The sequence below is a fragment of the Pelophylax lessonae genome, assembly GCF_965119305.1.
Source record: "Pelophylax lessonae genome assembly, chromosome: 3".
Lineage (NCBI taxonomy): Eukaryota > Metazoa > Chordata > Amphibia > Anura > Ranidae > Pelophylax > Pelophylax lessonae.
In genome coordinates, this window is record NC_138770.1 from 588,516,144 (window position 1) to 588,543,953 (window position 27,810).

General features: G+C 39.5%; 1 protein-coding gene across 1 annotated transcript in view; it reads right to left on the reverse strand.

Annotated features, from left to right (window-relative positions):
- Nucleotides 1-27,810, reverse strand: part of PCSK2 (proprotein convertase subtilisin/kexin type 2) — a 345,259-nt gene that overhangs the window by 193,215 nt on the left and 124,234 nt on the right. The window contains exon 2 of the mRNA XM_082252429.1: nucleotides 19,690-19,794. Within this exon, the coding sequence (XP_082108555.1) occupies nucleotides 19,690-19,794 (105 nt within the window). The remainder of the gene's footprint in view (nucleotides 1-19,689; nucleotides 19,795-27,810) is intronic.

Sequence of the window (27,810 nt, forward strand, 5' to 3'; positions counted from 1 at the left end):
TCACTACTATACTTAAGTACCGAAAGGCGGTATCTGTACTTTCCTAGAGTAGAATTTTTTTCTCCTACTTTCACTTTTACTTCACTACATATTTTCGATGATTTCAATACTTCTACTCCGATATTTTTTTTTTATGCTGCATAGTTACTCGTTACAATTATAAAAATTACCACTGCCAGAACAGTAGATGGCAGGTTTCATGAAGCTCAAAACATGTGTATTATCAGCGCATACGAAAATAAATGCTACTGTATGTATAAATAAAAGCTGCATTTGAAATAATAAAAAACAATATGATGTTCAAACTTTTGACTTCTTTCTTTAATAACTACATAACACAGTACTTGTACTTTTACTTTCAGTACTTGAGTAGCAATTTTTTTTCAAAACTACTGGTACTTTTACTTTCAGTACTTGAGTAGCAAAATTTTTTAAAAAAACTACTTGCAATACTTAAGTACAAAAAATGTTGAATACTTTAGTACTTCTACTCAAGTCACTTTTTGATCGAGCACTTCCACTTCTACTCAAGTCCCTTTTTGATCGAGCACTTGTACTTTTACTCAAGTATGGGTTTCGAGTACATCATACAACTCTGCATCTGAGGCCCCCTATCAAATGAGAGCCCCTTTATACACCAGAGGTCCCCCTAAACACGAAGTCCGCTCATCACATCAGAGTTACCCCTATGTAACAGGAGCCCCCTAAACATCAGAGCCCCCAATCACTTTCAAGTTACCCCTATACATCAGAGGACCCCCTAAACATGAGTGCCCTAATCAAACAGCCCCCCATCATAGAGCCCCCCATCACGCAGTTTCTTCTTTACATCAAAGGCCTACCAGGAGCAAGGCAGGGGGGCAGAGGGTGAAGGAGGTCTGGAGCAGATGGACATCCATCATCCCCTGAATGCTGGGGACTGCAGCCTGCCCTGGACTAAATTCATGTATTGCAATGGTGTGGGTCAGTCGGCTGCCACCACCAAATGTTGCTGTGTGTCCAGGCTCTAGAGCAGCCTTTCTCAACCTTTTCAACACAGAGGAACCCTTGAAATACATTTCTGGTCTCTGGGAACCCCTGCTAAAAATTTAAAATCTACAACTCATGACACATTTGTTTGACAGTCAGTGGGAAGAATGCTCCTTACTCTTGTCATCATTGGGAAGAATTACCCTCTCACAGATAGCTAAAAGGAACAATGGTGTAATTGGGAACTTATCTGAGAGGCAGAAATTGCCCATTTCTCAAGGAACCCCTAGCAACCTCAGGAGGAACCCTAGTTGAGAAACCCTGCTCTAGAGTGTTATTGCATGTTATGGTGCTAGTAGCCTGCCCACTCCATGGCAAAAGAGGCTTATTAAGGTAAATTGGGTCCCAGGCATCCCAGGCTGGGAAACACTGATGTAGAACACTGCTATTGTAAATATTTATTTTTTGGATACAGTAAGGAAGAATTTGACTCTCTGTCAAATTTTTATTGCTGTTTCCCTGCTGGAAATATTCACCTTCTCTTAATAATGATTTACCATTGACAGCAAGGCAGATATAAGACATTTTAGAATGGTCATGAGAACAAAAGGTGAGGTGAAATAATCAAATAGAGGCAAATATCCTGTTGATAACTTCCTAAGATGTGAATTCCACTCCACTTTCTTGTCTTTTGGCTTTTTTTCCTTCTTTTTTCACCGGGTGATCTGGACAGTAACCCATCTCCTGTATTAGGGTGCCCAAGCTCTGGATGAAGGAGCGCAGAGGACAGCATTGTCAGCCTGGGGGTGGGGGGGGGGGTGGGGGGTACTTACATATACACTAACAAATTGAAACCAAACTCCAGCTAACATGTACAGCAAACAGTTTTTGTTCCTTTTGGGGTAAAGGTTTTACATAAATAAAAGCTGATCATTGTAAGCACCCCTTCTAGTGTTAAATGGTTTCCCTCATCCCTGTAACTGGCACATCTGCAAGAGAGCTTGTTCTTTTGAAAAACAACAAACTTACTGGCCAGATCACTAGATGAAAATAGAAGAGTAAAATTATATAAAAGAAAACTAATACAGCCATCACATCTAATAATTGCTAAGCTTAAAACAAATGTTTTCTTTTGGCTTTACATAAAGACAAAACATGGCTTAAAGCTGAACTCAGATATAACATTTTGTACATGAAAACAGTATTTAAACCTGAATTTGGCCTAGTATTAGCCTATCACAGTCCAGAGCTGGATTGTAAGAGGTAGAAACAGTAAAAGTAGCCAATCAGTTAATGTGCTGAAAAAAGTATGCTGATTGAAGGAGAAAACAGAGTGATAGGGAGATGAGCTCATCACTGCGCTGCTTCTTCTTTCACTGTCCAGTCACAGGTTAGGGCAGGTCCAGGATCAGATCTGAGCTCAGAGCAATTGAGTTTATTGATGTTTACTATCAGACTGAGGAAATATATTTGCATAAGCATAGTACCATAGAAAAAATCTCTGGATTTAAAGCGGAACTCTCCCCAAAAGGGGATGTCCTTCTTTAAGGACTCATCCCCCGCTCCTCTTGCACAATTGGCACTTTGAAATGGTGGCGGGGGGGGGGGGGGGGTTTAAGCAGGTACCTGATTTTGAAAGGTGCTACCTGCTCCCACTTCCGTTCTGAGTGCCGCATGAAAAACATTTTCTTAACAGATGTGTAATTTCAGGCGTAATGAATAAAAATAACTGCCACACTTTAAACTACTATTTGAGTATGGATACATTATAACATACACATTTTTAAAATAATGATGCCAAATAAACAAACAATATTACTTTTCCAAGATCCTTTTTGACAATAGGATATTCTGTAAAGATAAGGTATTTTTGTATCCAATCAGCATATATACTTTGAAACATTGTTTTACCATTTAAAGTCATTATAAATATGTCCATGATAACGACAGCAATTTTGCCTGGTAAAGCTTCTAAACAGTCCCTTGTAGGAAATATGATCTCTTGCATAGATATATACTGTGTATACAGCTGCAAGAAAAAGTATGTGACCAGTGAATCTAGAGAAGATTAATTCTGCCCATGCACAGTTCATGAGATACTTAAATGAAGCATATAACAATGGTACCATTGATAAAGAAACCCATGATTACCTTAGGATCGATCTACCACGAACACCAACATTTTATGCACTACCGAAAACACACAAAGACACGCACCATCCCCCCGGACATCCAATCGTTTCGGGAATTGGCTCATATACAGAACCCTTAAGCAGGCTGATTTACCAGTACCTCCGCCCACATGTAGTTAGCTTGCCTTCATACATACAAGACACTCCAGACTTACTAAGAACTTTGTATGACAAAAATATGCCACCAAATTGTATTTTGATAGCTCTGGATATTGAGGCTTTATACTCCTCCATCCCGCATAGCCTAGGTTTAAGAACAGTAAAACAATTCCTTAACGAACGGGGTCCACTTTTTGAGGCATACAATGAATTCATTTTAGATGGGTTGTCACATATACTTCACAACAATATATTTACCTTTGATGGATCCCACCTCATCCAGGTGCAGGGCGTGGCCATGGGCACATGTTGTGCCCCGGCGTATGCCAATCTGCACCTGGGGGTCTTTTCAGTGACGAGTCCCCCGCTATGTACCTGAGCCACATTATTCTGTGGCTCAGGTACATAGACGATGTCCTCATCATTTGGGATGGAGGTATCCATCTTTTTGAAGCCTTCTTTCAGGAATTACACAAAAACACTCTAAATCTTAAGTTTACCATGAATTGGAGTGAACATAGAATTGATTTTTTGGACACTACCCTTTTTTTCAAAGAAAATGGTCAAATTGGGTCCACATTATTTAGAAAACCCACGGCAGGAAACACAATTTTACATTCTGCCAGTGCACATCCAAAAACATTAATTAATAGCATTCCATATTCACAGTATCTTAGACTAAAACGGAATTGCTCTGAGGACACGTACTTTAAAGCGGAATCTGATAAACTCAGATCAGGCCTCTTGAAGAGGGACTATTCAAAAACCATATTAGGCCGATCATTCAACAGAGCAAACAAGAAAAATCGTCACAATCTCCTCTTTTCTAAGAAGGAGAAAAATTACGATAACAAGATAAGATTTATTACTACGTACTGCAAACAGCACAAAGAAATTCGCAATACCCTTACTAACAACTGGGATATATTGATGAATGATCCAATACTATCAAAATATTTAGATGCCCGTCCAAACTTGACTTTCAGGAGATCCAAATCTATTTGAGACAATGTAGTCTCAAGTCACTATAGTAGACCCAAATATATTGATCGTACCTGCAAAGACTTATATAAATGTGGGGAATGTGATTTCTGTCCATTCATTTTGGAAGGAGATTCTTTTAGGCTACCCAATGGACGGAGGAGATTTATCAACCAGTACATTTCATGTCAGACTAAAGCCATGGTCTATATTATGTTTTGCCCATGTGGAGCATTCTACGTAGGCAAAACCATTAGACCACTGTGGAAACGTATTTCTGATCACGTTTCATACATCAACAATGGCCAGATCAACACTCCGATCGGAGGCCATGTAGGCCTCAAACACAAATTCAATCAATCTCTTATTCGCTTTACGGTTCTGGATGTTATTGCAGATGACGGGAGAGGAGGGAATATAGACAAAAAAGTACTGGTTCGGGAATCCAGATGGATCTACGACCTCAGAGCTACTATACCTCCCGGGTTAAATGATATGCTCAGCTTTAAGCCATTCCTATAACATTGACATCCATCACAAGCCCAATCATTTTGTAGAATCCAGGCTTAGATAGTCCTAAGTTTGTATATATTTTTCTTTCTTTTTTTTGTTTCTTCTTTGCTAGCTGTAGATTTTCTTCCCCTCTTTTTATACAGTTCTTGACTACTAACGTTTGTTTTTGTTTTTGTGGGACAATTGACTTTTTGTTCACAGGGAATCTCGGTATTGGCCTTTTTGAACCCTTGGGTCGATATAATTGTGGTGCTATATATGCCGATACGTGACCTGAATGATATCTCATTTGGATCCAATGCTCTCTCATTCGGAATTGAGCCTCCACCTAAAGGATACAACTGGCTATAGCCTACATTGTGTGGTGCGCAGGCACCCTGTGTGGTTCACAGTCACGGCCGGCATAACCATCTTGATGGTGGAGCGCAAGACTGCATCACTTCCGGTTTCAAGACGTGACGCATCGGCCATTTCTGCTGTATGCGTCACTCCCGGAAGTTCCGCCTATAGAGAGCGACGCCATGGCACCGCTTGGCGCCAAATGGGTCCCAAGTCCCACTATTTAAACCCCTATTGAGGCAGTAGTGCCTTTAGGCAGGACATATGGAGGACCACCAGCACTAAGGTATGTAGTGTAACATCCTTGAGGATACATGTATCGGGGGAGTTATCAATATAGCCCTATACAGACGCCCCATGTTCTGTCATTATAGGCTACCTCTAGGGTCATGAATGGACATCATGGCTTGGAATGGTCTTTAACCTGAACCATTTAATACTCTGCCTCTATACCTCTTTGGACAATATTGAAGGTATGTGACCTAATAAATGGATCGCCCATTAGCAGCAAACTGTTTTCCCTTTACCTCCTTTCCCTTCATGTCCCGTTTCACATTATTTGACCACTTTTAAATTTCTCTCCTAGTATATTCCTGCACCGTTTGGCATATCCTCTATCCCTTGATAAGGCGGACTCTAAATATGGGTTGGATGATTGCGTTTTAGGGGAACAAAATGGACTATAAAGTGAATTAGGTGGGTACAGGTGTGATTTGTACCTCTAGATTAAAGAGATGTTCACTTGTCTTGATTATATATAGATACCTGTTATAATCACCCCCCTTACTGTAATGTCATTCTCATCAATATACTATTGTCCACAGCCCTATTACTGTGTCCCCTTGGCTTCTGGAGTCTGGGAAAAGGGGAGAAACCTCTACAGAGGTATACACTCTAGCAATTGCCACTACGAGACGGTGGGTTCATATCATCCATCGGAGGAAATATTATGGATATTGTTCCACATCCGTAGCTGTCACCACAATTATACACTTTGTCATAGGGATTTGGTTTTCCTGCCTGCCCTTAATAGTTCTACACGCAGCGAGGTCAGTATGAGATATCCATATAGGCTTTAGGAATATGTGCCCCACAGTGTAATCTACTGAAATGATGAAAAATTAAAATATATTGATATCATGTCTTGTATATTATCTAATGTCTTCTTTTTTTTTTTTTGCTATATGGATATACTGCAGAAATATCGGTATTGTTCGGTCTCTCTGGCCCTGACGAAGCCTGATGCGAAACGCGTTGGTTCATTGGGACCCTCAAACCGAATATCATCAAAGACTTCTCGCATCAACATCAGCTTGAAGCATGTATTGTTCCCTATTAGGGATATATTTCTGTGCTGCTGTTTTTAATATACTGGTGAATATATAAGGGATTGTTTTCCTCTCTGTGTATCCCTCATCTATACACTAAACATTTTTATATATTCTAATAAATTGATTTCATTTTAGGTGTTCGTTTCCTGGTCCTCCTTCTCCCAACTGGCCACAAAACCCCTACTTTTCTGTATTTTGTTTTTGCATATATTTTGGGGCATGGGCCAACCTCCACAGTTATTTGTCTCTATCCAATAAATTTTGTTCTACTTCATGATTGTGTCCCACTTGTTGTTGATTCTTCACAAAAAATTACAGTTTTATATCTTTATGTTTGAAGCCTGAAATGTGGCAAAAGGTCGAAAAGTTCAAGGGGGCCGAATACTTTCGCAAGGCACTGTATGTAGTCAAATTTGAAAAAAATACACTGTATGTTTATTATTGGTTTCTATTCACAGAGTACACCTAAAGAAAAAAGAAATAAAAACATTTCTTACCTTTTAGAGGTTTCTGGAGAGAAGGTGCAATGGCTGACTGCAAACATTTCTCAGCTAGCTCAACATGATCTGTTCCAATACCTGGTCTGGGCATTGACTAAAGCAAACCATACATTATAACATTTTCTTTCCTTTGACTACAGGTCGAAGGAAAGAAAATGACTTGATTGCCCCATTAACACCCCCGCTGTGCTATTGTATTCTGGTAGCATGAGCCTTACCCACTGTCAGGATACAATAATCACTGCAGCAGCTAAAGCTAATGGCAGTGATTGCATAAATGAAAAGAGCAATAGGTGCAGCGCTTATATATAGTGAGCAGTTCCTATATCAGTGTTTTTCAACTCCGGTCCTCAGGGCACACTAACAGGCCAGATTTTAAGTATTACCTTGGGGAGATGTAGACTAGAATGCTGCAATCACTGAGCAGCAAATGCTATCACCTGTGATGCATTTCAGTTTTCTTACAAACCTGGCCTGTTAGTGTGCCCTGAGGACCGGAGTTGAAAAACATTGTGACCTATATAGTCCACAAACAGGGGTGGAATAGAAGATCACTATTAGCCCAATTCCAATAAAAATCTCAATCCAGGGGCCACAACCAACAATCACCCAGGTGTTCAAGCCTCTTACCAGATTTGACAGATAGCCACCGGTACCAGACCTCAGATCAGAGAGAAAAGGACACACTCCTCATGGTGCAGTATAACAACAAGCAGGTTTATTAAACATAAAATTGGCCACTTACACAATATACAGCAAGTATTCACTCATCTGGTGGTCAGCAATGGCAATCAGCAGTAGCTCTGGTAACCGAAAAGATGGCCGCCGTGTCCTCCGATGTACTGGGCATCATGCCAGCCAAGCTCCACCTCCATCGGAGGACACGGCGGCCATCTTTTCAGTTACTAGAGCTACTGCTGATTGCCATTGCTGACCACCAGATGAGCGAACACTTGCTGTATATTGTGTAAGTGGCCAATTTTATGTTTAATAAACCTGCTTGTTGTTATACTGCACCATGAGTGTGTCCTTTTCTCTCTGATCTGAGGTCTGGTACTGGTGGCTATCGGGCTAGAGGACAAGGATTTCTGTGGGGACTGTTGTGGATTCTCCAGGAGGTCACTGCGCTAGACTGACCTCTGTAATGGGGTTGGTCAAATCTGGTAAGAGGCTTGAACACCTAGGTGATTGCTGGTGGTGGCCCCTGGATTGACATTTTATTGGAATTTGGCTAATACTGATCTCCTATTCCACCCCTGTTTGTGGACTTTATACAAACTGCTCACTATATATAAGCACTGCACCTATTGCTATTTTCTATTGTATCCGTTATTCAGGACTTGTGCTAGCTGCTTTTGTGTTTTCTATCTTTTGAGATTGGCGCAGTATATAACCCTCATTATTGCATAAATGAAACCCGGCAGGCTGGTTGTACTGAAGTTGATGGATGGATTGACTTCAGCACAACCAGCCTGCCCATAGATGGACAAAAATTGGTTCGGTTCCTGCTGAACCAGCCAAATTTCAATCCGTCTTTGATTGGCCTAGGTCCGGCTCTCATTACCATACAATGGAGAAGCCCAGCTACTGAACCTTTAGCCTTCTGTTAAGACAGACCGTCTTGAAATCTAGTACACATGAAAAAATGTGAAAGACAGGGATAATTATGACAAACACTGCCCCCCCCCCCCCCTTAAAAAAAAAACTGAAAAAAATGACCAAGTGGAATTTTTAAATATTTTTTTGCTATGTATAAGGGGACATGTAACAGATATAATGTAGGTGTTATTCCAATTTAGCTGCAAACGTGGAAATACCCTTCAAGAAGCCATAAGAAAATATAAATAGCAAATAGTAAAACTAGCATTAAATCCAATATTAGTTATTAAATAAACATACCAGTACTTTGGGAAAAAAAAGGGAAAATTATGAAAACATTCCATGGGAGGAACATGATAGTAAGAAATATTGCATGTCTCCAGAAGGATCAAATATAAAATTCTTTATTCTATGCTTCCTGAAGAACTCACAGAATTCTAAACAAACATGCATCAATCAAGCTGTATATAAACTGATGTTCCAGCTATAAATGAGTCCTGACAGCATACACTGCCCTAGTAAAAAACAAGAGAGGTTGACAATCTAATGAGCTGGCTCATGTCCTGGAATACTCAAAACATTTTCAATACCTCTGCCATCCTTTATGTAAAAGAAATTTCTGGAAGCCTAGGATGGATCTAAGGCATTGTGACAGCTGGAATCAGATGAACATTTCAAAACATTCTTTATTTTAAACTGAACTCTGGTTTAAAAACCAACCAGTTAATGCAGCTCTTTTATCAATAAAATGTAGGTGTAAATTCAGCTATTGTAAGTACTGTAATTTGATTTGGAATAAGCCTTGTGTACAGCAGCACTAAGACTGGGAGAAAGACGGGAAGCACTAGAGGCCAGGAATTGCTGACATAAGGAGAGTGTATGTCAGTAGAGGGGTGAACGGTTACTGCTCCTTTATTATCCAATCACAGGCTGATATAGGATTCAGTCCAAACTTTGCATGTTCAGACAAATTAAATAAGGTGTCACCAGTCTACTGTTCTGAATCTCTGGCTGCAATGGAAAGTCATACATTTAGCATCTGTATTACTACCACTGCTAAATGTCACAGCTTTCCGCTCAGGGTATAAAAATAGTAAAGTAAACAAACACACCACAAACCATTTTGACAAGTCCTTTAATAAAAATATATGTCTGTTTCACATGTAAATGTAGCTGTTTGCCTGAACTTCAGAGAAACCAACAGTTCTCACATGTGGCAGCCCTTGCCATCCCTCTGAAAAGCTATCCACGGGGGATCGCTTTATAGAGGTTGGTTGAAAGGTGACTGGGAGGTGATATGTTGTCCCCTCTCTGCCTGTTTTAACCCTAAAAAGACTGAACCACTTACTTTCTTACTTACACACTGTAATGGGTAGCATTCGGCAACAGTGCATGCAACACTGCATTCCCTTTTTGCCTAGGCTGCAAAATGTGTGCAGCCCATGAGCGTATGCATGTCTTTGTTAAGGTGCGGGCGGCGGTCAGGAGGGGGGGATGCTTAAACCTCAGCTCAACCACCTGCTTTTACTGCCACCTGATGGGCTGTGTGAACAATCCCAGAATGTTATAATTGTTTCATATAATTAACCAAACAACATGTTGGCAATACCCTATTGCTTCAAGCTACTTTCTCACTGCTGTCATCTGATCTGACTTTTAATGTGATTATGTTGGGCAACTTGGATGCAACTTTGGAGTGGATTGCATCTGCTATGGGACCAAAATCGGATTGGAATTGCACAAAAGTAGTACAGGAACCTTTTCTAAAACTACTCCATGGTAAGTTGTATTAATGTGAATGGGCACTATTGAAAACAATGTAATTTCCAATGTCATGAAATTCTGTGTGACTCAAGTTGCATCAGAAATCGCACTAATGTGAATGGAGTCATAGCAGATACCATCTTCCCATAAGCTGAGCAATTTCAGCATTGCACTTGATCTTGCTGCATCCAGCTCAGCATAGCACTTGATCCTGCTGCATGAAGCCAAATCAGAGTGACCAAAGAGTCAGGGTTCATCAAAAATGAGACAACATAGTTACCAAACATACCAGTGTTCTTTCAAATCTACTGTATGCCATTTATGAGGCATTAGATAAATAATCCACAAATACAAATATAAGAACTTCCGAGGGACGGCACTGCAGCTCTGTCTCCTGGAAGTGGGGACGAGTACCTGTCAAAAAGGAGGAAGCAGATAAGGGGAAGTTGTACTTTTGGGTGGAACTCCACTTTAAGCTCCATTCCCTCCCTTTCCACCCATTCAAAGATGCTGTACATACATTAATTAAACACAATCTTTAAATGGAGGGCAAACAAATGAATTAAAGGTCCATCCATAGATTGTGTTTTTTTTTTTCATGGAAGCTATAGTATACTTTTAATGAAAGTAGAAGGGGGGCAAAAAAGGCAGACATAGTTGGCACTCTTGACAAGTGCATATGACCAGACCCTTGGACTAAAGCCTGGTACACACCAGTAGTTTTTTTTTTGTTCAACTCAGCAGGCTGAATGAAAAAAACTGAAGAGCTCAGGAGGAGTCGTGGTACCAACAATCTGATCTCTTCTGCTCAGATAATGTGTTCCCCCTGCCAGAATACACTGGTCAGCGCTCTCTGCCAGTGGCAGAGAGCGCTGATCGGGTGCCAATTGACAGACCTTTTCGATCATGCCCCTCAGACAGAAGTTGGTTGAACACCCGTCTTCTGTCGCACCAGCTGCCGCATACACGGGCCGAAGGTTGGTTGGTTTCTACTGAACCAGCCTATGCCACCCAATATTCTGCCCATGTGTACAGCCCTTAAAGACTACTGCTGCAGAGGTAGGGGAGATCAGGGGACTGAATACTTCAACTAAAACTCAGCCAGCAGCACAAGGAACATTTCTCATTAACTGTATGATAAAATTAAATTTTAAAAATGAATACAATCTTCTTTATATCTTTTCAAATATGAAGATGATAGCAAGTGTGATAACCATACCAGAAAAGAAGCCCCAGATACAAAAAAACACTTAGTGTCTCCTACCATCCTGCACACAAACCTTTGCAGGTAAATGTCTTGGAAAACCTTAAAAAGTGTAAAGAAATAGACACCTGTAAAAAATACTTTTAAATCCAAAAAATATGTACGCACGGCTAATATGCAAAAAAAACATGCTTTTATAGTTAAATGACGAAGACTGATGAATACAATATCCAGACTGCAGCACATAAAGTCAGATTACCAACATAAAGGAACTATAAAAAAATATAGTTAGTATACTTTGCATATCCATAAAGATGTCTCACAAGTGGCTGTTGATGTAAAGCTAATCATTTTCAAATCCTGTTGTTAAAGGAACCAATATGAAATCCCTCTGAAGGCCTAACGGTTTTGTGTGCTTTGGGAACATGATGGACAATTGGAATGGCAAGAGGCTGAGTAGGTATAGAATTCTTCTGTGCTCAGTGTGATACCCAATATCTAGAGCTGCAACTATACATCTAAATACAAAGACGTTCTAAACTTTTACCCGTAAAACCAGTACACTACCAGATAAAAAAATATTATACATGCAGTATAAAAAGAATAATCAAAAAGTGCATTATCAACTAAATCAATAAATAAGTGTTAATATAAGGACAATCCAACACAAAATGTTTGTGAAATATGTAAATATGTAAATAGTTCAAAAGTCCATCCACCAAACAAAATTGTTCTGTAGATTCCTGAATTTACCCTTATGAGCAAGATAGCGCAAGGAACATTCAAAATGATTTTGTGATCCTTTACCACAAATGTGCCTCATACCAAATGTTGTGGATCTCAGATGATAGAGATCAATACAGCATGTAACCAGGCCAGCAGCTCCAAATGCCCTGAAGGGGACCTTCTCCACTGGTCAGGAAAACCAAATCCCCCACACAGCAAACTCAGAGGGGCCGCATACCTCAATCATAATATAAGGAAAGAGCAGAGGCCGCACATAGTGTGAAAACCTCTAGACAAATATTTATTCAAATCTGACAGGTACTCACATATTGAAAAGCAAATCACATGCACACAGAAATCATATGCCTCGCTGGTAGACCTCCTCAGCGGGCATATTGATTTTATAGATGTAGGCCCCTCCCAACACAATTTGCGTCAGAATGCATCGTCTGATCGAACAGGAGAATGACACCGGACGCCAGACTGTAAATTTACGGAACGCGTTGGAAGAAGCCAGGTGACATCACTTCCAGTCACGGCCAAGACCAGAAGGCCAGTTGATTTGCTTTTTCCCTGTGAAATTTCCTATGTTGGATTTCGCATGTTTTAATGTAAGTTACTACTTTTAAAAAAAATGTTATCTAAGGAAGTACTTCACTATGGTGATTCTTCTTATTATACATGCTCACTTCTGGATGAGCGGAGACTCCATTTAAAGCGACACTCTGTGGAGGAATACTTGTGTATCAAGCACTATTAGACCTGTATGGAAGTAAGGGTTTTTTATGGTGATCTGCTAGTTTGCACAGTGGTGGAATGCGTACTATACACGGGAGTGGAATTATATCACGGCAAAGTTACTATATTACACCTCTACTGGTCACATGACTTTGGTTTCCTACTCACTATTTTTATCAATTGTTCGTGGACTTTTCTATAAAGCACTAGAAGTGGACATTATTATTATTATATTTATTATTTTTATTAATATTTTTATCATCAGTATGATTATTCATTGACTTTTCTTTAAAGCACTCAAAGTGGATGTTATTATTTTTATCCTTATTATTTTTATTAATTACATCAGTTTGACTTTTTATGAATTTATGTAATTTATTTATTAACATTGAATTTCATGCTACCATTCTGATTATATGTGTTATTTTGTTGTTTGCAGCACTGGTTATTTGGGTTCACTACCCAGTAGCACACATTGAGTTTACTGCGATTAATATTATCCTCATCTATTTTGGCTTTTATGAATTTATATTTATTATTTAGATTCACTTATTTGTTTATAGTTGTTTGCAGCACTGGGTATTTGTGATCACTACCGAATTCAATAGCCTTATTTAATTGTTTTTTAATATTTGCACATATTAGTGCACAGTTCTTTGAGCCTATCTTTTACACTATTTTTTTGGATCTGCTATGCTTTATATGTGTATTTTTATATGTGTGATTGTTATTTTGTTTTTTTTTTTTTTAGCATATTTGATCACATTAGAGGTAGCGCCACATTTTCTATTATTCAGTTCTTTAAATGTGGGGACACATTACAGTGTTGGCTGCTTCCCTGTTATGTTCTATTGCTTTAACTGATTGTTGAATTGCTATTGGTTTGTGCTATAGAATCACTATTGGTTAGTGCGTAAGTGTTTTTGTTTTTTCTTATTTGCAAAAATACATTTAGATCAGCAATATCAAGGAGATCCTGTCTCTTTTTGATACCATCGGTTAAGCAGCACCCCTGCCTGACTCGGATTACAAGTGATGAGCAAGCAAGATTGTGTGCTTCCTTTGTAACTGTCAGGAATAGGGAGTAAGGAAATATATTTTGTGCAGTTCTTTGATGTTAGGTTATGGTAAAAGCAACACATTTCCATGTACATTTAACATATAATGTCTTTAAACTACTTTTGTAGCAATGTTCATTTGATAATCAAAAATAAATAGGGAGATATCTATTACCACCAAATAAAATTGCAATTATATGTATATTTTTGCAAATGCATGTAAAAGATGCAAAAATATGTTCAGGTGACTGCATTTGTTTTACCCTCTTCATTAAGGGGTTAAAAAAAAGTTAAATACGACGAAAAGAAAAATACAAAAAAAAAAAAAAATACTAGAACTGGAATTGACATTTGAGTGAACGTAGGTTGTTGTACATGACCCAGAACTGGCCCTGCTGTTCTTGATCAGCAATGACAAGATGGACCCAGTATCTTCATGTCCTCCTCCTCTTTCTTTCTTCTTCGTTCAAATATGTGGCCACCATGAAACACGCCATTTCATCTGTCATTGTTTGTATTGCAGAAAGCACCACAGAAAACTGTAAAAACCAGTAGATTAAAATAACGCAGGAAGCAGAAACACATAGCAACAAAGGATGATCACAGATGATATTTTTCTCTGTTGGCAAATCCAAAAATGCCAGAACTCAAAAAAGCTAGAAAACGCTGTAACAAGACGCAAAAAAAAGGCCCATATAAATGCACAACAAAGTGAGTTAAAAATTTGCAAACACACGACGCACAAGTGTGAATGCAGCCTTAGGGCTCATTTGCCCTTGCGGTTGGGTGGTAGTAAAAACAGGTGTTTGAGCTGCGCGTCTATGTTTTTTTCTATGGCTGGACCTGATGTATTTGTAAACTTGATTTTCTACATCACAAGAAATGCATCTCCTTACCAACTTGCCACAGAACACGTGTATTTATAAGGGGTGGGTCCAAGTTATTGATATCACTGTGCACTTATCTTTACAATTGAAACCCCTAATCTGCATATCTGCTCTAAGTCTATTTCTAACAGGTAGTGAAGCTAAATGATCAGCATCACAGCCAGGCAAAGAGTATTTTCCAAAGAAGAACAGTAATGACAGCGCAGGCACTTTTGCTGACAGCTTCACTTTCTCTGATAAATAGAAAATATTCTCTATTTGTTCCTATTTTTTACATCTGTTTGCATGTATAGTATATTGAATATGTCAATAAAAAGGAAGTATAAAGGCCATTATTGAAACTCATGATAAATTAGATTCACTAGTAAATTATTCACAGACTGTTCAAAACATCCATTACCAGTGAGTTTGCATTGCAGCATTGCCATCAATTTGTAACATAACCATATCTACTCGCCCACGCTATAGTCACTCTTTTTTTTCTTATTTTCCTTTATGTCACCTTGCTCTATTGTATCTCTAAACCTAGTCCCCAGAGAGTCATGTGACAAGCCAGGATTTATGGCTGCCTTCTTTGGAAAATGATTGAGCCTGGCCATTTTCAGGTGACATATTCTAATGGCTAGCTAAATAATGGACTTTCTAATGACCAGTTTGAAGATCGGTGCTTTACGCATCGTAAATTCACTTCATTTTTATGCATTCACAAATAGATAGGTCTTAATTCTTGTCACCCATCCTCAAACATCACTTAACCCGCTTGTTAAAGTGTGCGCACACCTCCTGTAAATGTTATAAAATAGTCATTTATACAAGTTTTCAAATACATAATATATATTGCATATATATTGCACACATATATATATATATATCTATATATATATATATATATATATATATATATATATATATATATATATCTATAGATATATATATATATATATATATATATATATATATATATATATTTATACTGTATATATATATATATATATATATATATATATATATATATATATATATATATATATATAATTTATATATATATAATTTATATATATAAAGTCAATTTTCCTTTTCATGGTTATCCTATTACTGGTCATTCATCCAAAGTACTATCTTTGTATCTCAAGTCGGAAAATATATGAAAATGTGGACTTTGATGGCACATAACGAAAAACAAATGTGAAATAAATATAAATTTATTTGAAGATTCAAAAGATTTTTTAACCACTTTACGTCTGCCTGCAGTAATATTACTGCGACAAAGTGGCTCGTTATCGTCTGACGACATAGTACTACGTCGTCAGACACTCCCCTTTCTCGGCGGCGCGCGCGCACCGCCGGAGGCTCGCTCCCGCTGTATTTATTCACAGCGGGAGTCGGGCCAGGGGAGGAGCAGCGGCGCTTGCCGCTGCTCTTCCCCGATCGTCGGGGATCTAGTGTGGAGATCCGCTTGCTTGTGTAAACACAAGCGAGCGGATCTCCTAAGTGACAGGCAGGGTCAGATTGTAGGGTTCAGCATAGCTGAACCCTGGATCTGTCCTTGTGTTACATAGTCCCCTCCCCCCACACACGTCAGTAAGCACCAGGCATACATTAACCCCTCCCTCTCCAATAAAATGAACCCCTTCCCTGCCAGTGTCATTTTTACAGTAACAGTGCATATATATAGCACTGATTACTGCATTAATGTCACTGGTACCCCCAAAAGTGTCAAAAATGTCAGTCAAGTGTCCAATCTGTCCGCCACAATGTCGCAGTCCCGCAAAAAAAAACGCAGATCGCCGCCATTACGCGTTAAAAAAAAACACCAAAAATGACAGAAATCTTTCCCTTTGTTAGTAAACGCAATAACTTTTGCGCAAACCAATCAAAATACGCTTATTGTGAATTTTTTTACCAAACATAGGTAGCAGAAAACCAATTGGCCAAAAATTAAAAAAAAATTAGATTTTTAAATTTTTTTGGGGGGGAATTTCATATAAAAAAATGTGAAAAATATTGTTGTTTTTTCAAAATTTACGCTCTTTTTTTGATTATAGCGCAAAAAGTAAAAATCGCACAGGTGATCAAATACCACCAAAAGAAAGCTCTGTTTGTGGGAAAAAAAAGACATAAATTTCGTTTGGGTATGGTGTCGCACAACCGCGCAATTGTCAGTTAAATTCGCACATCGCCGAATCGCAAAAAGTGGCCCAGACGTAAGACAGCAAAATCCTCTAGTGGTAAAGTGGTTAAAATTGCAAGAACACACATTTTGAAAGAGTGTACAGATAATCTACAATAGAAATGTAAAGCCACATTGGAACATGGTTAACAAATCTCCACAGACAGATGCCGACTACCATATTACATCACAGAAGAGTAAAGATAATATCTTCCCTTGATGAAGCTGTTTCAAGGTTGGTACTCCAGTGTACAAAATGTTTGTTGTGAGGTAGTGAATTTAGGTAGTGGGCCGTGTCCGTGACTAGGCATCTGCTAACTCACTTAGGCTCCAGGCTCAACATGTTTCGCGCTTACGCGCTTCCTCAGGGGCCTGTTTAAGGAGCACCCGATCCAGAATCATATTGAGGGTGGGGACACATTCATGGACAAAAGATCCTTAGTATAGATAACATGGCCAAAAGGATGATCGGCTATAGCAATAAAGGCATTCCACACTCCAGGCAATAGGGGATAATTGCATCTGTATCCGCTTTTTCAAAATATAAATATTCAAGGATCCATGGGGTCGAAGAGGATCTCTCACCTCCCCTGCACGTCCACGTGTTTTTCGTTATGTGCCATCAAAGTCCACATTTTCATATATTTTTCGACTATTCAACCAGGACTAGGCATTGTTTACTATGGATGTCACTGGATACCGCCCCAGTGAGACATCAGCATTTTTTTCATAATCTTTTTGTCTCAAGCCCCACTCTATTTATTAAAACTATGGCTTCCATATATTGCACCCAATATAGACAACTCGGTTAAATGGAAAGCTTGATAAATAGCTCTTTATTTATTCTGCCTACTCTAGTTATGCTATAGGGCAAAATTTCTGCATGCGCTTTTGGTAACAAGGGCATGAAGAAGTGATCTGCATTGCTGTGTCTACCTTTGTTATTGTAACTTGCCAGCACCATCTGTGTTAAGAAACAAATGTGATTATATAAAAAAAGGGGGGGGGGGGATTTTTAGGTCACATCCTATATTAGATACAGCATAAGGATTACACAGGAGAGTGATAAAAAGCATCTTTGGAGGCAGTGGGGAAAAACAAAAAACAAAAGATAAAGGAGAGATATGGTGTGCAAAAATAACCAAACAAAAGAACAAAGAAATAAATCAAACAAAAATGGGGTGCTGGCCAACATTATTTAATTCCAATGCAGCCGTATTTTGGTATATTTTCTCTGCAGAATTTTGACAAATTGTGGAACAAATATATGTATATGTAACATAACCTAAAAGTGACCAAAGGGATGGGGGACAGGGGGGGGGGGGGGTTAGTGAAAGTTTGTCCTTACATTGAATTAAATCACGGCAGAGTCAGAGTCTTCATAACTATACACAATACCCTTTGAAAGCTCCACTCTACATCAACACTTCATATGGTCACTATATGTTTCAAAACCACTCTTCAACAGTGCGCACCATTCTGTTTCCTCTGTCATGGAAAGGACCTCATTTGGTTTATCGCAGTTACAGTGGATCCTCCCCACTTCATGGACAGCAAACAACAACCCCTCCCTCTCTCACCAATGCCTCTTTCTCTCATTCTTTCTCTTTTTCTCTTTCTCTCTCTCTCCCTCAGCGGGGGAAACAAATATTCCTATCAAAAGAGGATCTCTATTCCACTCTTACCCCAAGTTCTCCTTTCTATGTTGAGTGTTTCTAGAACTCAATCATCTTTGTTCTCCTGGTCTCTCTGTAGCTTCAACTAAACTACTTTTTAGGCCCCTTTTACACCAGCCTGTGCGTTTTTCAGGCGGACCCAATCGGACCACCCATTGTTTTGTATATGTCAGCATCCGATTCATAAAAACAGACAGATGGGGATACGTCCACCATCCATCTGGCGGATTGGATGACAATCGGATGGAAATGGACATGCAATCTGTTTCTATCTGACCACCCCATAAAGTGTATGTCTGCTATGCATAGTGGACATGTCAATGTCTGCTCTGCATAGTGGAGCGGACATAGACCTGTAATCTGCCTGCCAGCACGCGGATCTGCTTGGATGGATTTCGCACCGTGTGAAAGGGGAATTGAGATTCCCTTTATCGCTAAACAAATGCTTCATTAGTTTGCAATAGAAGTAATTGTAGATTCATTGCAAACAATATAGACATGGATTAATGGAATGTCTATTTTCCACAGTAAACATTATATTCTTTGAATTCACACTTCAATCAGTGGCACCATCAGGCACAGTGTCTCTTTTAGGCTACTTACTCTGCATAGGAGACCAGAAGCCCTCCTACCTCAGTTTGACTCCATCAAGGAAGAGAACTCTAAAGCCCTTCAAGGATACACTGTAAATGATGCCATGTTCCCCTGGGATGAAGAAAACCTTCCAGTATCTGCAAATCAATTCCCTTATCTGAAAGGAAAGCCCTCATTTGGCAGGCTTCCACTTAGCAAACAGACTCTGTGTACTACCTACAGACACATTCTTTCTTAACTGGAGAATGACAACCATTCTCAGGTCACACAGAGGAGGCCTAACTGATGTACAATGCATATTAAAAAATTTTCCTCATTAATTTATTTGTAAAAAGTCTTACAAACTCACCTTGGGGTGCATGGATAAGTGATTCTTACTTTTGAGACTTCGTTTCCTCCTGAACTTAGTTGCTCCACTGTCATAGAAATGGTATAAACTATCCGAAAAGGGTAACTGAAAGAAAATACATTTATAAAGTTAGTTTATAATACATGTTTATGTGTACACAGATTAAAGTGGTTGTAAACCCACTTATACAACTTTATATAATCCTCTGTGTAGCCTGATTACAAGTGTTCCTGTCTCTGTGTTTTATGAAAAAAATGCCGCCTTTACCGTATTTCAGAGCATCTCCAGGCGATCACGTGACCGGCAGGCTCCTCTCTCCTCCCCCCATCTGACAGATGCAGGGGGCGGGGGCCAGATTCCCCTGCTGATGCTGATGTCAGGTGGAGAGAAAGGAGGAGAGGAAAGAGAGAGAGAGCTGGCAGGTCACGTGTTCGCCGGGAGCTGCTCTGAAATATGGTAAAGACGGCATTTTTTTAAAAAAAAACACAAAGACAGGAGCACTTGTCATCAGGCTACACGGAGGATTTTATAGGACAAGAAAAGTTTTAAAAGCAGAAAGGAGGGGAGGGGAGGGGAGGGGCGGGCTCTGACACAGGAGCAGACAGGCAGGGAGGGAGGGGGGAGAGGAGCAGAGAGGAGGACAGAGAGCTGCGGATGACGGAGGCACGTAAACTGACCACGGTGTCAGGGCTCAGCAGCCATGATATACTGTGGTCAGTTTACAGAGGGGAGGGTAGAAACTGGCAGGATCAGCCAGGTATTTTAGGTGATACAGGGGGCCAACTTACACAGCACAAGCACTGTGCTGCATAACATTCTTTAAAGGAACAGGATCTTTTTTTTTTTTTTTGAAGGGGGGGCTAACAAACGCTTTAACATAAGCCTCCAGTTGTAAAACAAGTGCCATATTTGCATAATCCCCTAAATTTATGAGAGCCAGTTTATTGAAAGTGGTAAAGGTAGACCAAGCCTACACAGTGTATTAGCTAGCCCAATTATCCAGGGGGGCAAGTGACAGGATGACAACGCAAAAGCACAATTGAGAGACAGGTGTCAACCCTTCATGACAGGTTCACTTGGTATTTTATTAATTATAGCTGAATATTTTAAGAGATTTAATCAAACGTTTTAAAGTATATTGGCATGTTAAAGTGTATATATTTTTTTAGTTTTAGATAGACATGGGATTAAAACTGGTGTCTGGGTCCCACTACTCGACCCGCTCCCGTTGCGATTGGACACACAGTGGGAGCCAATCAGTGGGTTTGGCGGACCCCATGTCCACCGTCACCCGGCGATCGTGTAAACAAGGAAGATCGCCATTCTGTGACAAGGGAAGACAAAGATCTTGTGTTTCTGCTAAGCAGGACCATGGATCTCTGTCTTCTCACAGTTGAAGCATCCCCCCCACAGTTAGAAAAAACTCCCTAGGAACACATTTATCCCTTTGATCACCCCTGATGTTAACCCCTTCCCTGACAGTGTCATTATTACAGTGACAGTGCATATTTTTTAGCACTGATCACTGTATTAGTGTCAATGGTCCCCAAAAAGTGTCACTTAATGTCCGAATATCTGCCGCAATGTCCAGTCCTGCTATAAGTCGCCATTACTAGTAAATAAAATAAATAAATAAAATTGATATTAAAATATCCCATTGTTTGCAGATGTTATAATTTTTGCGCAAACCAATCAGTATACACTTATAGGGATATTTTTTTTTTTTTTTAAACAAAATATGTAGCATAATACATATTGGCCTAAATTAACCACTTTACCTCTGCTCACATTGCTGCTACTGCAGCAATGTGGCACGATCCCGTCCAGCGACGTAGACCTACGCTGGGCTCCTCCCCCTGTAGGCGGCGCTCACGCGCAGTCGGAGGCGCGCTCCCGCTGTTTTCAGTCACAGCGGGAGTCGGGCCAGGGGAGGAGCGGCGGCGGTTGCCGCCACTCTTCCCCGATCGTCGGGGAATCGAGTGAGGAGATCTGTCCGCTTGTGTAAACAGAGCGGGCGGATCTCCTAAGTGACAGGCAGGGACAGATCGGAGTGTTCAGCATAGCTGAACATCCGATCTGTCCTTGTGTCACACAGTCACCTCCCCCCCCACACGTTAGTAAGCACCAGGCATACATTAACCCCTCCCTCTCCAATAAAATTAACCCCTTCCCTGCCAGTGTAATTTTTACAGTAACAGTGCATATATATAGCACTGATTACTGCAGTAATGTGACTGGTACCCCCAAAAGTGTCAAAAATGTCAGTCAAGGGTCCGATCTGTCCGCCGAAATGACAGAAATCTTTCCCTTAGTTAGTAAACGCAATAACTTTTGCGCAAACCAATCAAAATATGCTTATTGCAATTTTTTTTACCAAACATAGGTAGCAGGAAACAAATTGGCCAAAAATTTAAAAAAAAATAGATTTTTACATTTTTTTGGGGGGGAATTTCATATAAAAAATGTTAAAAATATTGTTATTTTTTCAAAATAAACGCTCTTTTTTTGTTTATAGCGCAAAAAGTAAAAATCGCACTGGTGATCAAATACCACCAAAAAAAAGCTCTGTTTGTGGGAAAAAAAGGACGTAAATTTTGTTTGGGTACAGTGTCGCACAACCGCGCAATTGTCAGTTAAAGTCGCACAGCGCTGAATCGCAAAAAGTGGCCTGGACGTAAGACAGCAAAATCCTCCGGTGGTAAAGTGGTTAATGAACAAATTTGATTTTTTACATTTTTTTTTTTTTTTACGGGTATGTTTCATAGCAGATAGGAAAAAAACACTGGGTTTTTTCAAAATTGTCAGTCCTTTTTTGTTTATAGCGCAAAAAAATAAAATCAATTACCACCAAAAGAAAGCTCTTTTTGTGTGAAAAAAGGACATCAATTTTATTTGGGTACATCGTCTTATGACCGCAAAATTCTCAGTTAAAGTAACACTGTGCAGAATCTCCAAAAATGGACTGGTCATTAAGAGGGGTAAATCTTCCAGAGCTGAAGTGGTTAAGAAAAGATTTCACAGACAGACAGAAACAATTTTTTTTTTAGAGAAGCCAGACCCTGTCAGCTTTTTTATTTCTGTATGTTGCAAATTGTCTCCATCTTCCTGCCTGCTAAAACCACAATCATTGAGGCATTAAGTAAAGTGAAATCTCTCTAATGTAGATCCAGGTAGCAGTAAATATGGGTTCTAACCCTGCCCCACTCTATAAAAAAAAAAAAAAAAACATGCGCTTTGAAGTATTTAGTGGTTGAGTTTCCACCTACTTTGAGATCTGAGGTCTTTGCTCTTGTGTGAGACAAAAATCCATATTGTGTGTCAATAAAGATTTTCTTTTTTAACCTCCCCCTTGCTTACAAAGCACCAGTGCTGCACCTGTGCTCAGACTATAGATAATAAAGTACGTACATATTCTTAGAAACAAGTAAAGAGCTTTAAAACAAGCCATCCCTTACTCCTATACCTGATTGTACTGTGAAGTAATTCATTCTCAAAGATCCTCAAAGATCACAACGTAGAATCTAAAGCCAGGTTTCATATGGTTTCTAACAGCATTTGCTGTGTGTTTACATTAGAGGACAAGTAGGCTGCCAAGATTTCGATGAAATAGTAATAGTAAAATAACTGAGGTCTCCTCGCCACAGTTGTGAACATTGTAGAATAATTTTCCAAAAGTTTCACGTGGTCCCAATACTCCTATACCTGACCATCAATATGATGGCCATAATCCTTCAAATATACTTGGAAAAGGAAAATGTGCAGCTAAGCGCAACTCCAGAAAAGTCATTATTTACATAGTAAGAGTGCTGATATCTCACCAGGGACAACAGTCAGAATGTGCAAGAATCCCATTAGCACCACACAGTTGCTTTTGTGACCATTACTTCAGCACAGATTCACTTTACAGTCTTTAGATAGCAGCACATTTTATAACAATATACCATGGCTAATGCACACCTTCAGAGACCAGCCAGCAATTCTTCAAGACCACAGTGCGAAGTATAAATGACATATTGTCTTAAATATTTAAATTCCACCTATATTTCATTCAGATAGCTTTTCCTTGGGTCATAGGAGGATAATCCTTTGTAATGCCTACAGTGGCTTGTGATTAAAGACTGAATTATCTTCAACTGCATGAACCTCTCTCATATCATTTTTGCCTGTAATTATATTACGACTAATGAGGATTTTTACTTTTGAATGCATTTCTTGAGTTCTTTAGCCATAGTTCTGTTGAAAGCTCTATCCTTTTATGAAAATGTTCTCTTTTCCCCTCCAAGCCTGATTACAAGGAATGCAGTCTTTACATAGAAGCCATTTTAGGTAATGGAACTAATGTAAAATATATAAATAGATAAATAAGACAGAGGAACATATAAGGAAAACAGAATTTATCTGCATTTCCTCTAATAAAGTGTATCTTAAGCGCAAGCCTTTCAATCTTGCATATAGCAGGTGATGGTCAAACCCCGACTTTTTGTTTGGTGTACCCATTGAGGAGAATTCCCTTCGCTTCCTGTACAAGAGACACAAAGAGGGTTATTCCAGTCTTAGAGAGTTGTTACCAGAACAAGTGATCTCACTGGAAGAATCTCCCTCACCTCCTGTTCTGGGATCGCTCCAACTTTGAGAGCACAGGTTGCATGACATGTAAAAATCAATGTTTCCCTATGAGAGCTGTCCGACTTGTGTTGATCCGACTTTGGAAAAGGTTCCTTTACTAATTTGGTCAGACTTCTGTACGATTTCGGCCCATAGAATTCAATGGAAGTCACATCAAAGTCAGATCAGCATATTAACTGATCCGGTTTGTGGCATGCGACTTGTGCTCAGAGGCAATGTTAGCAATGCAAAATGTATTGAAAAAAGGTGGTGTGGGATTTTAAGGGGATCCCCACGCCAAAAAAAAAAAACAACGTGGGTTCCCCTCCCCCCCAGAATCCATACCAGGCCCTGGTCTTTTCCCCACAAACCTTGGCTGTGGTTGTGGGGGTCTGCAGGCAGGATGCTTATCGAAATCTGGAAACCCCCTTCAAGAAAGAAGGCCCCCAGACCCCACCCCCCATGTGAGTACCCCTGCTCATTCACCACCCCAAAAAAAAAACAGCGTAGCGTAACAAAATGCTTGAGGCAGTTTTTGACAAGCCTATTATTAAAAATTAATAATGTCCCTTGATGGAGACCCAACTTTAATCATGGTGTCTTCCTCCACCGCCGCTGACCCAAAAAAAAGAAAAAAAACTACTCCCCCGAAGAATGCTTCTGCCATTCTAGTAGCTCCCATGTCCCATGTTATCAGAGTGAATAGGAATAAAGCAAAAAAAAGAGGAAAAGGACGGAGGAAAATAAAGGATATGAAAAAAGCAGACTAATGACGAAAGAAGAGAGAAAGTGGAAGTTAGGAATGACGGATAATGAAAAAAATAAAGGGAAGGAGGGAGGACGAGGAAGAGGGGAGGTAAGGAAAAGAGGGAGGAAGGGAGAAAGGAATAAGGGGAAGAACAGAATAAATAAGGAATGAAAAGTGGGATGGAGGAGCAAATGAAGAGAAGGAGGGAGGAAGTAAGGAATGAAGGGAGGGAAGAGGTAATGAAGAGAAGGAGGGAGGAATCAAAATAGGGAGAAGGAAATTAAAAGAAGAAGGGAGAAAGTAGGGTAAGAAGGAAGGGAGGGAAAAGAAATAAGGAGAGGAAGGGAGGGAGGAAGCAGTGAATGAAAGAAGGAAGAAAGAAGAAAATTAAATAATGAGGGAGGGAGGAATTAAGTGAGCAAGAGGGGTGGAAATGAATGGTGGTTGGGAAGAAGTGAGGAGGAAATAAGGGGAACAACAGAGGAAGTAAGGAATAAATGGAGAGAGGGAGGGAGTAAAGAATGAAGAGAAGGAAGGAGGAAGAAGGGAATGAAGGAAGGGAAGAGAAGGAGGAAGAAAGTAAGGAATGTAGGAAGGGAGGCAGGAGGAAATGAAGAGAAGGAGGGAGGAAGGAATTAAGTGAGTGTGAGGGGTGAAATGAAGGGAGGAACTGAGGAGGAAATTAGGCAAAGAACAGAGGAAGTAAAGAATAAAGGGAGGGAGGAAATAATGAAGAGGAGGGAGGAATTAATGACTGAAGGAAGAGAGGAAGAGAGGAAGGAGGAAATAAGGAGAATGAGGGAAGAAAAAAATTAAGTGAATGAGAGGGGTGGAAATGAAAGGAGGGAGGAAGTTAAGAAGAAATAAGTGGAAGAACAGAGGAAGTATGAAATTAATGGAAATAGGGAGGTAGGAAAGAAGGAATAGAATAAGGGAGGAAGTAAGGAATGAAGGAAGGGAGGGAAGAGGAAATAAAGAGAAGGAAGGTGGAAGGAATTGAGTGAGTGAGAGGGGTGGAAATAAAGGGAGGAAGGAGGTGAGGGGAGAATAAGGGGAAGAACGTAAGAAGTAAGGCTTGAATGAAAGGAGGGAGGAAAGAATAAAGAAAAGGAGGGAGGAAGTAGGGAATGAAGAAGCAAAAGAGGAAATGAAGAGAGGGAGGGAAGGACTTTAGCTTGATTTACCCAAAAGAAAAAACATGTATACCTATGTCTATACAGTCTTATCCTATGACCTTTATTTGCAGTTCAGTGAGTAATTCTCAGAATTTTTTCAGTATCATGCTTATTGCAAACGATTACACATCTATTCTGTAAAAAGATAATTCACAATTGACTAATTAATACACCCCACTCTATCCCTATAATTAACTCCAGCTTTGCATATACATACATATAACTCCAGATAATTTTAAATCAAAAGTAATTGTGTAGTAAAATAGATTAATGAACAGCTACAGATCTAACACGTAAATTCTGGTGAGACCTTTGAAGATTGTGTCAATTAGCTGTTGCTATGGAGACTGTCCCCATCACTAGAAAATGAAATAATATTGACCCTTTGGAGTGATTATTGGTTCCAACCATCAATAATTTTTATTTTACCAGTTGCTATGAGTAGCTTAAGGATAAAGCTGACTGACAGTGATGTAAAGTGACTGGTGATAACAGCAGTAAATATAAAAACTTTGTGATTGTGAGATATATAATATGACGGCTCTGGGTAAGCAGTAGGGAAATCCATATATGTGTTATCTTTGTTGGCCCTTCAGGCAGAAAATGAAAAGGCCAATGTTTTGTACAAAATCATTATAGATCTGCTGAGAAATTGCTCTTCTACTGTACTATTCACCAAAGAGCAACACCTCTGGCAGGCTGCAAATTGTGCCTTTGATCGGACTCTCTCAAAAATGTCTTCATCATTCCTAGCACCTCATAGAGGAAATGGTTGGTTCTATTGAAAAGCCAATCAACTTTTACTTAATTGCAATTCTTGCTGTGCCAGTTTAGTGAACATTAGGAACATCAAATGTTCCTCTAAAGCCAACCATGTACATTTCAATCTATATGAACAATCTTCTTTAGATCTACCACCAACTATGTAGTACAGGGGGATGCCTGATTGGATCCAATTCAATCAATTGTTAACTTAAGCCCCCACATACAAAGTTATGGTAAAGCTTAAAGTATAACAAAAGGCAATTTTTTTTAAATTTTGGATAGAGTGAAGAGACTTTAGAACACCTGTCAGGTTTGTTATTGCTGTCTTTGTCCCTATTACGAGATTCACCCTCTCTATTAGTCCTGTTTATCATTACTACCAAGAGCAAAATTGAGAAATAAGTTCCACATTTTGGGTTATCACCAGAAGTGGAACAGAGGGAAACTCTTCCAATGGGGGCACTAGTTCTGGTGACCCGGGTGACACACTCACTTTGGAGAGATTTTCTCTCGCTTCCTGTTTGGCTAGGGGATAGTAAATTAGGGGAAATCTCCCTATTGTACACAGGTGGGAAAAAAAACTTACAGGGGTTATGACCCTCCTTTACTCTATCCAAAATAAAAAAAATGTATTTTCTTTACTTCCACTTTAATGAGATTGCACATGGCTGTAATGTGTGGGCATTTTACCACTTACATTCTTAAGCACATGAGAAGGCCTAATATATATTTTAAAGTCCCTGGGGTTGATTTCTTAAAGGAAAATAAGTTGTTCAATTTGCAAGGGATTTGCCCCAGAGCTTAGTGATTAGGCGAAGCTTTGCTGAC